The 13,526-nt window shown below is 34.4% G+C and overlaps 2 protein-coding genes across 5 annotated transcripts in view; one reads left to right on the forward strand and one right to left on the reverse strand.

Moving 5' to 3' along the window:
• Positions 1–9,282, reverse strand: part of LOC143241961 (progranulin-like) — a 42,629-nt gene extending 33,347 nt beyond the window's left edge. Inside the window, exons 1-3 of one of the 3 annotated variants that reach the window (XR_013022363.1) lie at positions 9,169–9,282; positions 8,784–8,867; positions 7,811–8,013 (exon numbers count right to left, since the gene is read on the reverse strand). Coding sequence is in view for 1 of the 3 variants with exons in the window: in XM_076485295.1 (XP_076341410.1) it covers positions 8,784–8,841 (58 nt within the window). In the remaining 2 variants the exon portion in view is untranslated. Of the gene's footprint in view, positions 1–7,810; positions 8,017–8,783; positions 8,868–9,168 lie in introns of those variants that run through there. The other 2 variants (XR_013022364.1, XM_076485295.1) reach the window with 2 other exon arrangements.
• Positions 1–13,526, forward strand: part of LOC143241959 (granulin-2-like) — a 214,628-nt gene that overhangs the window by 102,663 nt on the left and 98,439 nt on the right. The gene's annotated exons all lie outside the window — the stretch shown is intronic.

Below are 13,526 nucleotides of genomic sequence, written 5' to 3' on the forward strand. Positions count from 1 at the left end.
GAGGTGGAGGTAGTTTGTCCAGTTATAATACCAGTCCACCATGAAACTCAGCAGATAGCCTAGTGTGGCTTTACTATAAGAAAAACACACACCATGTGTTAACTCTAATTTATCTTTGCAGTTTTAGAACATACGACTTATAAGTTGTGATTTATTCAAATATATAACAGTATTAGGAAAAATGAAAGTATCTCTTGAATGTGATTCTTGTTTATGTAGGTATCTACATGATAGCACATTAATTTATAGGAAAAATGTTATCAGTTTTTGTTGTTTTTCTAACCCTCGTTTAAACATAAAGTTGACATGTCCATTCTATAAAAACTTGGAGGTATTAATCTAACTGAGTTACTTGTTATTTAGGGAAAACGTGTTTTGGCCAGAATTTCGCAAATCATGTTGTTTTTAAAATAATTCCTTCGGTGTTGTTATTCAACAACCTTAAACTATTCTAGACGTAAATTTGAAATGAATAAAGAGTGCTATTTTTTGTATTTCATTTTTATTAATCCAAATTTTAGCGAAATTCAATTTGCTTTATATGTATAAACTTAGCATACTTTAATGTAAGTAGGCTTAACTCGCTAATTTCTTGGTATCTTAAACTCCAATTTTAATCACTTTTATAACTACAGTATAACTATAGGTTAAATTCACTTTAAAATAACCGAATCAAATAAAGTTATTGTATTTGGAAATTATGTCCTTTGTTTTTGCCTTGGTCAGTATTTGTTTTTCAACTTTCAAGCTAGTAATTTAAAAATAAGTATTTGTTGATTCAGTTCACATTGAAAATTGTTTTCAGTACTACATGATTTTAACTTGTTTTTTAAAATCCTGTTAAAATACCAAGTAATTAATTATTTTGAGGTTTCCAAATTACATAACGAACAACAAGTGAAAAGTAAAGATATTTTACCAAGTATTTCGAACCATCAGTATTGGTTACAGACAGACGATGGTTTTAAATATTACAAGTATAAATCAATATATTACGTAAGTTTAAATATTCTACGTGATAGTTATTGTAACAAGTTTCGTCCAAACGTTTTGTTGAAAAAGTGCTGTAATGTGTGTTGAAACACTACACCATATTAACTAGAAACAAAGATAAAAAATGAAAACTGTGTTGTTATTGGAACGTAGATTTGAGTTTGTAGAGAAACATCATGAAACAATGCGCCATTTTTCAATTAGTTTATAATAAAATAGTTTTAATCTCAGTATATCTACAAACTTTGTTAACATGAGGATATATATTTCAGTCTATTCATCTAGTTTTAGAACTTATGAGTAATTTCATTTATTCATAAAAAACTAACTAACCTGAAGTCGACAAACGTATGTGAGCTACTGTTACTGATGATGATTTATTTTGATTAGTGTAAGGCCTATTAGCATTCTAACACTGTATTTTATGGGGATTTAACTTTTAAAAATTAAAAGAGCGTATAACAGTAGTATTCCAACCGCACTATATTTCACGTATCCATTGACGACTACATGCTTAGCTAATCACTACCGGACTAGATATATAATACAGTTTCAAAAAATATAATAGGCCTTATACTAACGTTTAATGACGTATATTGTAATCATATCTCGCCAGTTTTCATGAGCGTCAACAGTAATGTGTCACATCTTGTATCAGCCATAGCAAGAACGAAAGATAAAGCACGTGCCGTAATCAAAACAACACCGATCTTTTGTTTTTATTCTGTTGTTTTTTTCGTCATAATTGTTGCTGTAAAATATGACAGAGGTAATTCTTGTGCAGTTAATGGTTGTTCACATAATTGCTGAAAACTGAATACATGAAAGGAATTTATGTGTGAAACAAACGGAAAATTGCATAAAGTCAGCATGTGTTTAATCTTGTTTATATTCGTTCTATGCCGTCTGATAAGCCAACAAAGCTTGAATAGATTAAACTCATTAACCAAAAAAACATTACAGAAGAAAGTGTGTGTTTGTTCCAAGCACTATTTAGAAGACGGAGATTAACACATGTCCAAAGATTAAAGTAACTTACGAAACTAATGCTATAACCCAGGGTTCCCAACCTTTTGGCACTTGCGACCCCTTACCTAAAAGTTTGAAACCCATGTGGCCCCCTACTTTGGGCTTACTATCAGCAGCTTAATTTTTCTTTTATTTTCTGTGAAGGAGAGGGAAAGAAACATCTAAAAAAATATTTTAAAATTCTGTAATTATTTATTAGCAAATTAAATCACACTGGTCCAACCTGAATTCACAAAAAAGAACATATATTTCCTAAAATAATATTAACATAGGTTTGAACAGCTATCCAACCCAGCTAGTGAGATGCCTGATGTTGCATTTCAGCAGCAAGCTTTGAAATTCGTGGCCGAGCGTTTGTTAGATCCAGTCTCATGTCATCTCCAACATCCAATCTGTTCCTATTCTTTGTTTTATATTGACAAGAGTGGAAAACCTGCCTCACACAAGTAGGTAGAAGCAAATGGAACAAGGACACGTAAAGCTATCATGCTGACTTTGGAGTATGACTGATACATAGCGCACCAGAACTGAGTCACGGATTTCACCTTGAAGAGATCACGAGCTGAAGAGTCGTTCCTTAGATCCAGAAATTCATCTTGGATATCATCTGGGATGCTGGATACATCAAGTTCAGTACAAAATGGGTTCCTTACCAGGGCCTCCTGTTCCTGTGATAGCTCAGGGAAGTAACGCTCGACTTCCTTTCTAGAGACTGAAGATGTTCGGTAATCTCATTCTTGAGGAACTGATCCAGTTGGATCTGAGACTCATCCGTCACTCCACAAAGTTTTTCAAACATATTGATGTTTCCAAGATTGGTTTTCCGACGCCAGTTCTGCAGTTTGGAAACAAAGGCCCGAAGCCTATCTTGAAAAAGGAGAACATGTGTTTCCCTTCCTTGAAGCTTCAAATTGAGCTTGTTCAGCTGGTCAAAAATGTCGGCTAGGTACGCAACCCTTTTATTCCATGCTTCATCTTCGAAGTGAGCTACAAGATCTTTCCTTTCTTGAGTCTCCAGGAATAGCTTTATTTCATCTTTCATTTCAAAGACACGATTAATAACGTTTCCTTTCGACAACCAACGTACTGCTGTGTAGAAGAGAAGGACTTCGTGGTCAACATTCATGTTTTTGCATAGTTCTTTGAATAGGCGAGTCTTGAGTGCTTGAGTCTTCACATAATTTACAATTTTTTATTACAGATTCGAGTACTTCCTGCAGAGAGGCAGGGAGAATCTTACTGGCGAGAGCATATCGGTGAATCATGCAGTGGATGCCCTTTGCTTGAGGTGCTAGCTTCTTTACTCTCGACTGGAATCCTGATTTCGATCCCAGCATAGCCGGTGCTCCATCCATACAAACCCCACACACGTTTTCCCATTGAAGATCTTCGTCTTGATAAAAGTTTAAACTTTTTCCATGACACCATCAGCTTTTTGTTGTGGTTTCAAGTGCACTGCAGAATAAGAATTCGTCTTTGATGTCACCTGAATTAATGTATCTCACGAAGACAAGCAACTGAGAACATGAACTTACATCTGTTGACTCGTCGAGCTGAAAGGAGAACAAAGAGGAACCCTTGATTTCAGTCAAAACCTGTTCCTTCACATCCATAGACATTTTAGAAATGCGCCTCTGTATAGTATTATTTGACAGGGATGCTTGCTGCATCTTCTTTGCACTGGCTTCTCCAAGAATAAGATTTACTGATTTCACTATGCAGGGTTTAAGAAGTGTTTCTCCAATCGTGTGAGGCTTTTCTTTGTTTAGCAATTTTGAATGCAATCTCATCTGAAGCTTCCACTACGGCTGCACTCTGCTGCTGAAACGACCCACTTCTATCGATTCTTTGGCTTTTAAGACACCGTTCATGCCGTTTGAAGAAATCCAAACCCTTCTTTGAGTGTTCTGGATGTTTCGTCTCGAGATGACGCTTGAGTTTTGATAGTTTCATTGATTCTGCACCAGTTTCTCGATGCCGTCGTTGGCGAGCACAGTGGTGAAGCCAATGTTGAGGTAGCATTCTGAGTATCTGCGCAGTTTAGCCATGGACACAACTCATAGCTTACTTCTGCTTACTTATCTCCTTGTTAAAATAAAATAAAAATGTTGAATAATGAACGCTTTGGCAACTGTAGATCTTACACTGACTACTTGTGGGGGGTGCAGGTAGAGTAATGATGGGGTAAGTACTGGGAGGGAAGGGAGCGTGGCCAGTCGCGTCATCCACCAATCAGCAACGGACATGTGACTCACGTGTCGACAGCGAGCACACACACACTTAATCACAGCTAAACAGACACACAAGCATACGTACATGCGCGTGCACTCACATACTTGCTACTCACTAGTACACACATACATACAGTTGCAGACACATACACTTTCACATAGGCACGCATACATACACCCATAATATCACCTAATGACATTGAACTAACGTTGCACACGTTTTGCTTTGCACCGAAACAAAAAAAAATGTAATTGATGAAATAAAATTAATGTTATCCCAAGCTACTTCTAACAAGGCTACGTGACTCCCTACCAAGGCTTCGCGACCCCTGGGAATCGCGACCCACCGGTTGGGAACCGATCGGACCAAACTGTTGAAACATTGACAAAATCCAAGTGTCAAACTAAATTGACACTATGCAATGACGAAACATGCGATTTTCTATAAAGTAAATTAGACAGCTCGGTTAGCGAAACAAATAGTATTAATTCACATGGTATTTGTTATAAAACATTTGCTTAAGTTTATCACTTTTTGATAAAACTACGTGAGGGCTATCTACGATAGTCGTCTATTATTCAGCAGTGTAATACTAGATGGAAGGCAGCTATTCATTACTACACACCACCAACACTTGGGCTATTCTTTTACCAACTAATAGTAAGATTGATTGTCACATATAACGCTTCTACGGCTGAAAGGGCGAGCATGTTTGGTGCGACGAAGATTCGAACCCACGACCCTCAGATTACGAGTCGAGTGTCTTAACCCACCTGGCCATGCCGGGCAGTTTACTTGACTATCAACTTTGTTATAGAGGTTTTATACGTGATAGTGACCATAGTTAAACACAGAAATGAACAGATGTTCAAACAAGGTTTTGTCAGACAAATGTAATTTTAACTTGAAGGGGGGAAAAATATCTTAAAGTGAAACTTTAATGACCGACAAGTATTCTCCACATTGGTTTAGTATATGTCTCATATCGAGACTTTTAATTTTAAGGTGGAGACTAAAGATCAAATAATGTTTGTCGTAATGAGGTTAAAATTTCACATCTGATGACTTTAGCCTCAAGTTTGGAATATCAACAAACATAGCATGCAAAGATTGTTATCCTTGGGTTTAGTCTTGACTGAACCATTGAATTCACTTATAACTTAGCTTCCAAGAATTATAACAATAAAGTGTTATCCCAAATCTTCCATGTAAAACCGTTACTGTACAACACTAATAATTAACTGTTTAGAAACATTTAATGAGAAACCAGTCAACCTCAGGAACAAGTGAGACCTAGAGAAACAATACGTCCCACAATACAGCTAAGTGTTTGTAACAACGTGGACAGATTATACTCGTTTCAAAATGTTAATGGATGAAGTACAAGTGGTAATTTTACAGTTGTACATTTTTGTTTGATGATAAAAAACTTTAAAGTAAAGAAAATGTAACCTGCTGGTAAGAAATTACTAAACTCTATGTGTTATCTCAAACTGATTAATACATATCTTATTAACGTGCTATGAAGATGAAACATTTCTATGGTTTTGTTGTCCTTTCGAAAATTTCGTTCGTACTTTCACACAATATATCACGACTCCTGGTGACAAAACCATAAATGTTTCAGTCCATACAGCTCAAAACATTTAATTAATAGAAATCAATAAATAAATATTTCTAAAACACAAAATATATTTTTGATGAGTTTTTGCTTCGTGTCATAAAAATCATGTGGAAATCAAAGTAATAACATGACACATGATATTCATTAAATCATGTTGTAAGTCTGCATGTTGTCTCAATCTTAATTATAAATTGTATAAATATAAGATACTGATAAGTAAGTCCACGTATCTTATAATAAAACGTACATAATCTGAAACTGAAATAATTATACACAAGAACTTTACTTAGAATTATGGAAATTCATGTCCTGCATCTTTGTGAACTGAACACAATAAATAATTTATTTAAGGTATCACAACCTTTAACTACAAGAATTTCAACCAGAAAACACAACAAAACAAATTGATGCATAGTGTTTGACTGAATGTTTTAAACCATTACATTAAAATAAATAAAAACATATAACTAAGTTTAAATTCAGAGACCATAATTTTTAAAGCGTTGCTAGTCACTATGTCAATATTTTCTTATAATAAAGCGTATATAATCTGGAAACACAAGAACTTACACAGTGTGCAGTAATTTACACATTTAGTAGTCTTCAATATTTGTAATAACATTCATTTAACCATATAAAACGAGGTTAAAAACTGGTTATAAAATGTTCTACCACATTTTATTTTCAAAACTGAGGTACAAACACCATTTTGTACAAACATAATATTTTCCAGACGAAAAACATTTCATTTACGTTTGTTCAGTGTTTATTAGGCACTGAATCTTTTACTGTGTCCATATTTAAAATTTTATTTGAACTGTTTGTTTGTTTTTAATTTTAGTGAAAAACTGCTTTAGGTTATCTGCGCTAGCCGTCCGTAATTTAACAGTGTAACACCAGAGGGAAGGCAGCTAATCATCACTACCTACTGCCTATTATTGAGGTAATCATTTAACAAAGAATAGTGGGATTCACCGTCACGTTATAACGACATCCCGGCACAAGAAGTATGTTCAGTGTGATGTGGATTCGAACCCGCGAAACACAGATTATAAGTCGAGTGCACTAACCACCTGGCCATGCCGGGGCTCGTCAGGAGTTAGAGACGACAGGTTTTTATCAACACAGACACAAATTCCTTTTTCTAAAAAAATTAGTAATCGTTTTGTAATAAAAAGTTCAACCTCATGTCCATGTTTTGTACATGTGTTACCAATAACTGTCACACGTAAAACTTAAAAAGATTGTACGTCATTCGTATTTCTATCCACACATCACAATAACTTTGTAGATCTTTATAATGACAATGATTTGTTTGTTGTGTCCCATCAGCTCTGAAAATCTCTGGACTCAGCGAAACGTATTGTTTAACAATAGATACAGCGAACGTGGTGCGATTGGAATAATTTTTACACTTTCTAGTGTTTGAATATCCTTAAGCAGTAGATCTAGTGTACTTTAGTGGTACAATAGTATGTCTACAGACTGTTCTCCTAAAAACCGGGCTTCGTTACCCGAGTTAAGCAGATTGTCCTTCGTGTAACTTTGTTTAATAACAAATAAACAAACTAGATGCAGAATTCTATGTTCAAAAGGTCGTTTACACCATAAATTCTAACGAACGTGACGCATTATTCTGTTTGTAAGTATTGTAAGTTTGTAAGGTATGACATTTCTTCTGAGTTTCTCACAAACCTAATTTTATATTTATTGTGTTTAAAATAATAACAGTCTACAATTACTGTATGTAAAACAATGCATGTTGAATATATTTTACTTTATAAACAAACTTACCCACATTAATGTCAGACTCATGGTTGAGATATGTTTGTTTTATCACTGTTTTGTGAAACTGTTTTTGATGATTTGAGGTTCGATATATTATAATAAAACAGTCTTTATCACATATACTTTTATTTATAACTTTATTTTTCTCGTCAATTTTAGTGACATGGAAAGCATGTCAGTTAAAAATATAGACTTTAATTTTAAAACAAAAACTTTAAAGGTTTTTGTTTGTTTTTAATTTCCGTGCTCAACTCAAGATTTTCCAGCTTCGACGAGAGATGTCGCTGTCGGCGCATCACCCACTAATGCACCAGCAAAGGTTAAACAGTGATGACATCTGGTAGAATCTGCTGAACAATAATGTAGTGACTGGCAACATGTTTTACCACTACAGCAACAGACGGCATTGCGATATGGGCAACAACCGAAACTGATAGAATGTTTATCACTGATCGTTTCGACTCTCCCTCTCCCAAGTAATATCATCATAACCTTTATTTTACTTCACACTATCAAGAGACTAAGTTAAGGAAAACATAACTTTTAGCTGCTGTCGTGAACCAAGACCAAGTATTTTAATTACTGTGTAAACAAGTGTTTTATATCTAAAATTAATAAGAAACCTAACAAAGAGCACAACTTCTATAACCGTTTAACCCTCAATTTTAATATTATAAGATGTATAATAACATGTCTGTGATAAAAAATTTTCAATTCAACTATTTTAAAAATAAATTGTAAACAGTATAAAAAATATAACTTGGCGAATTAGCTGAATTAATTATATATTATGTGCACGTTCATCTGTTAATGTATGTGACCTGTTTCTTATTTTACTTCTTGGTTCTCCGAACGATGGCGCTGTAGATGACAATAGAAACATGGAGAGACTGGTTCAACAAAATTAACTGTTTATTTTATGAAAGTTTTACCGTGTAAAACAGTTTAGTAGATTTTAGTTTTATCGTGTTATATAACTTACGTTCAGGTTGATGATTTAGTAGGAAGTCGTTCATTCCACAGATTCCAACAATTCCTTTGCAGAATCAGATCACGTGATTAAATACATAATAAAGACAAACTGATATGTAATATCAAAATTCTTTCACAAACTTACCATAAGCGTCTCCCGCTAGGACGACAAGAGAGAACAGAAGCAGGAATGCGGTCTTCATGTCCACAGTATACGAATCACAAGACACTGAAGAGATTCAAAATAAATCAAAACAATTTAATAATACAGGAACAAAACTTACAACGGAATTCCAAAAACGAACAATTTTATTTTGAAAAATTACAAACATGTAATTCTGTGTTGTTGTTAAACTGTCATTTCTTACAAATATCACGAATGATAATTTTAACACGATAAAAAACAGTATCTTACTTCACTTGTTATTCAGAGAAAAATGTTTTATTTTAAAGATGCTAAGAAAGTTATTACTTCTAAAGTTATAAAACAGATAATTCACACATAATGTATCAACATAAAGATATCCTACCTTCCGATGATTTTCAGTTAACTTCAAGTTTTGTCTATTGTTTCAGACAGTACTAGAAATACCGAGCTGTCCATACCTTTTATTGTAAAATGTTCACGAAAAATACGAAATGAGATTTGTCAGAAACTGTTTCACCATATCTAACTCCACCTTGATCTGAATATAAAAACTTGTATTATCCAACACTATACTAGTTCTTTCGTAATATTCCGTAGCTTTCTTAGAAGGGTTTATTTTCTCATTGTTAATTGGTTCAATATTTTTATTCCAGTTACAGGTAAACATTCCTCATGATCATGACCAGTGACACGCTAAAAATCGGGTTTCGATACTTGTCCTTGGCAAAGCAGAGTTCAACCAATACACAGATCTGACAACAAACAAACTAACCAAATAAGGTACAAATTTGTTAAAAAGGAGCTCTTTGTCTCTCTCAGAGTCGAATTGTTACGTAAAAAACAACTGTCTTCACCCAATCGTTAGATGTAGAAAACTAGACAAAAATATTTGTCTATTATAATATGTTTGTCGTGAGAGTTGTTCATTTCATGAGACGACACTTTAAGTTACAAACAAACATACAAGATGAAGAAGCCATATATAAACGTACGTTCATATTAACTTTTTTAAAGGGTATTTAATACCTTTTATGGTCGCACAGAATTAAACTTTAAGGCTTATAAAGCTAAAATTCAAGGTTCAAACCCTTCGGTGGATACGTTGGATTACCATATGACTTGTGTTTATAAACGTTTATTAAATTTCGAGTAAACTCATTCATAGGTTATCCAAAACAGTCCCTACTTTCAGTCGAATTGGCCGTAACATTATAATTTTGATATGACGAATAGTAGAGACTATGTTCGGTAACACAATTAGAACAAAATGTGTTTCTGTATCAGTGATTCTCAAACGATTGTGCTTTTATAGTTGTGTTTCTGTATCAGTTATTCTCAAACGACTGTGTTATTATAGTGGTGTTTCTGTATCAGTGATTCTCAAACGACAGTGTTTTTATAGTGGTGTTTCTGTATCAGTGATTCTCAAACGACTGTGTTTTTATAGTGGTGTTTCTGTATCAGTGATTCTCAAACGACTGTGTTTTTATAGTGGTGTTTCTGTATCAGTTATTCTCAAACGACTGTGTTTTTATAGTGGTGTTTCTGTTTCAGTTTTCAATGATTCTGGTTGAAATGACGGTCATGCTTAGTGGGATGGGTTCGAACCCTGACCCTGATGAGTCACAAATGACTGTGATTCACTGTTGTATATTATTTCGAAAGCGTTTCTTCAGATTTCTGTACCTCCGTTTGGAACTAGAAGTATCTGTTATTTCTATTATGTTTGTTCGTGTTTCTCACACGCTATATTGATTTCACACTTAAGTGTGGTGTGGAACAACGACTCAAGTAACTTGAGACAAACACACAGCCAAGTTGTGTTCCTTCACCTTTATTACATTCTGTCCCAGGGTTTCAGTAGACATACTGATGACTTATAAGTCTAAAATCCGGATTTCGATACCTATCATGAAATAAGAACAAATAATCCATTGTGTAGCTTTGTGAAGTACAAACAAACCAACATAAGTGACAGTTGAGCTACTAACATCAGATAGTCAGTAGGTTAGACTGAACAAAGTCACAGACGTAAAGTGATCACTGTGTCTTTACTACTTTACCGGAAGATAGGTTGTCACGTTTTTGTTTTGTTTTTGAATGTCGAACAAAGCTACATGAGGCTATCTGCTCTGGCCGTCCCTAAGTTAACAGTTGAAAGACCGGTAGTCATCCTCACCCACAGACATCTCGTGGGCTACTCTTTCGCCCACATTATAACGACCCAACCTCTTAAAGGGTTTAGCGGGAGACGAATTCAATCGGACGACTCTCAGATTCTGAGTTGAGCACCCTCACTGAGCTTCAAACAAACACGAGGTGAGAGAGAAGTTTGAAATAATTGTAACCACCGAATAATACAATACATTACATATACGTGTTCAAACACTACATGTTATAAGATAGCCAAATCCAATAGTAATTATGTCAGATATCAAAGTAACTATCTTAGTTTTTGTTTAGTTGTCACAGTACGAACAAGAGGTGGTGCAAATTATGAACGTAAAAATAACCATTAAAATGATCAAATAGTAAGAGATGACAAGTAAAGTATACACCGTGTTTTAAAACAGCTGGTTTGGGTTCAGAAAATTTTTATGTAGAGGAGCGGACAACGTTTCGACCTTCTTCGGTCATCGTAAGATTCACAAAGAACGAAAGAGGTAACTGACCGATAGCTGACCACATGTTTGAAGGCGGTTGTGTAATTGAGTGTAGGAAGATAGAGCGCGTTCTTAGATGTTAGATTATATTTATTAATAGAGGTATAAAGGCGTTCCTTTATATTGGTTTATTTTGGGTTTACGTTGTTGTATAAGTAAGGCTTCTTTAATTTTGCATATGTTTATGTTTGTTTGTTTATTTAGTATTTGAGTGTTTTCTATTGTTATGTTGTGTTTGTTTGATTTGCAGTGTTCGAAAACGTGTGAATGTGACTTTTTATGTTCTTTAAATCTGGTTTCCATTTTTCTACTTGTTTCTCCAATATAGAAGTCGTGGCAGTTATCACATTGTATTTTATAAATAATGTTGGTGTGGTGTTTGTCAGTGTAGTTTTTACATAGTATAGACCTCAGTTTTGTGCCTGGTTTTGAATAAATTTGGTATTAACTGGAATGTCATATTTTGTTACTAGTTTTTGCCAAATGTTTGTTATTTGTTTGCTGATGTCAGGAATATATGGTATACAGCAGTATATGGTTTCGTGATTTTTTGATTCGTGAGATATATTTACTTCTGTTGGTTGATTTTGCTTTCTGTCTAGGTGTGTGCGTATAATGTTTTCTACGGTTTGTGGAGGAAACTTATTGATGTTGATGAAGTATTGTTTTATTTTGTCTAATTCATCGTTAATTTTATCTGGTGAGCATAGTTTTATGGCTGTGTTTATCTGATTTCTAAGTATGTTGAGTTTTTGTTTTGTTTCATGTGCTTAGTTCCAAGGAATGTATAGTCCAGTATGGGTGATTTTCCGGTGGATTTCTGTTATAAATTGTGTATCGGTTCTTGTAATTTTAAGGTTAAGAAATGACATGTGATTGCTTTCTTCGTGTTCACCTTCACACGTTTTCGAACACTGAAAATCAAATAAACACAACATAACCATAGAAAACACCCAAACTTTAAATAAAGAAACAAACAAATTAAAGAACCCTTACTAATACAACAACCCCAGCAAACGAACCATTTTACATATATATTTTCTCGTCATCACTGATTATAAACCGTATTGTTTATAACAACAAATATTCAGATTTCATCACACATCAAACTAGGTAACTTTCCACGATTCATCCAACTTAATTTCGACTGGAACAGTTGAACGAAATATATATTTTGTTGTTAAGTAACTTTACTTCTAAACATGCATAGACTGCCACGTGTCAGAGACTGAAATAATTCAACAACAGTGAGTCATGTGCGGTATAATTCAGCTGAGGATATACGCTGCCAGAGGTGCTAGAATCTATTGGGACCTATTTTAGGTCAGGATAAAAGTGCGCATGTTCTTACACTCCTAAAAGGATAACACATTTCTTCTAAATGCGACAGCGTGTGTTGAAAGTGGTCAGTTGTTTTACCGACACGGTCCTGTGTTCTTCAAAATTAATGAAACATGTAAAATAAAACGTACCTGCCTTCATGTTAGAGTTTAGGTATGACAGCTCTCACCTTTAACGCTCAGCACAGTAGAAGTGACGGCAGAATAGGAGAAGGAGAGCCTCACAGAGCACTTGTGGTATTCTATGTTGCACTATCTTACCTTTCTGGTAATGACCCATAAGTAACAGGCGGCCCAAAGAGGAAACAAACGACTAAGTAAAAAACATAATGCAAGGAAAGTAAAAAAGCATTTTGCATTTATTTGATTTAATCAACAGACGACCAGATAGGAAAAACATAGCACTTTTATTAGGCCTATCTTTAGATGAGTCTAGATGTGTGTGAAACCTGTCTTTAAATTATTTATATATCAAACTCCTAAACTGTGTTCCAAGCTAAGAGAAGTTAGTATTATACACGCGAATGTATAATGCTATCCTCTCAAAACACATGCACTACAAACATCACTAACCTGTCAGTGAAAAATATCGCTACCAACCTTTATAAAAGGAATTATTTTTTACAATAGCCATTCTTAAGAGAAAGCTTCTGTAATATTGTAGAGAAATGACTTATGAAATAATTAACTAGAGTGAAAGAAAATTACCAATATTATTTCTAAACCAACGTTTTCAC

Source organism: Tachypleus tridentatus, unplaced genomic scaffold (genome assembly GCF_004210375.1).
Source record: "Tachypleus tridentatus isolate NWPU-2018 unplaced genomic scaffold, ASM421037v1 Hic_cluster_1, whole genome shotgun sequence".
Lineage (NCBI taxonomy): Eukaryota > Metazoa > Arthropoda > Merostomata > Xiphosura > Limulidae > Tachypleus > Tachypleus tridentatus.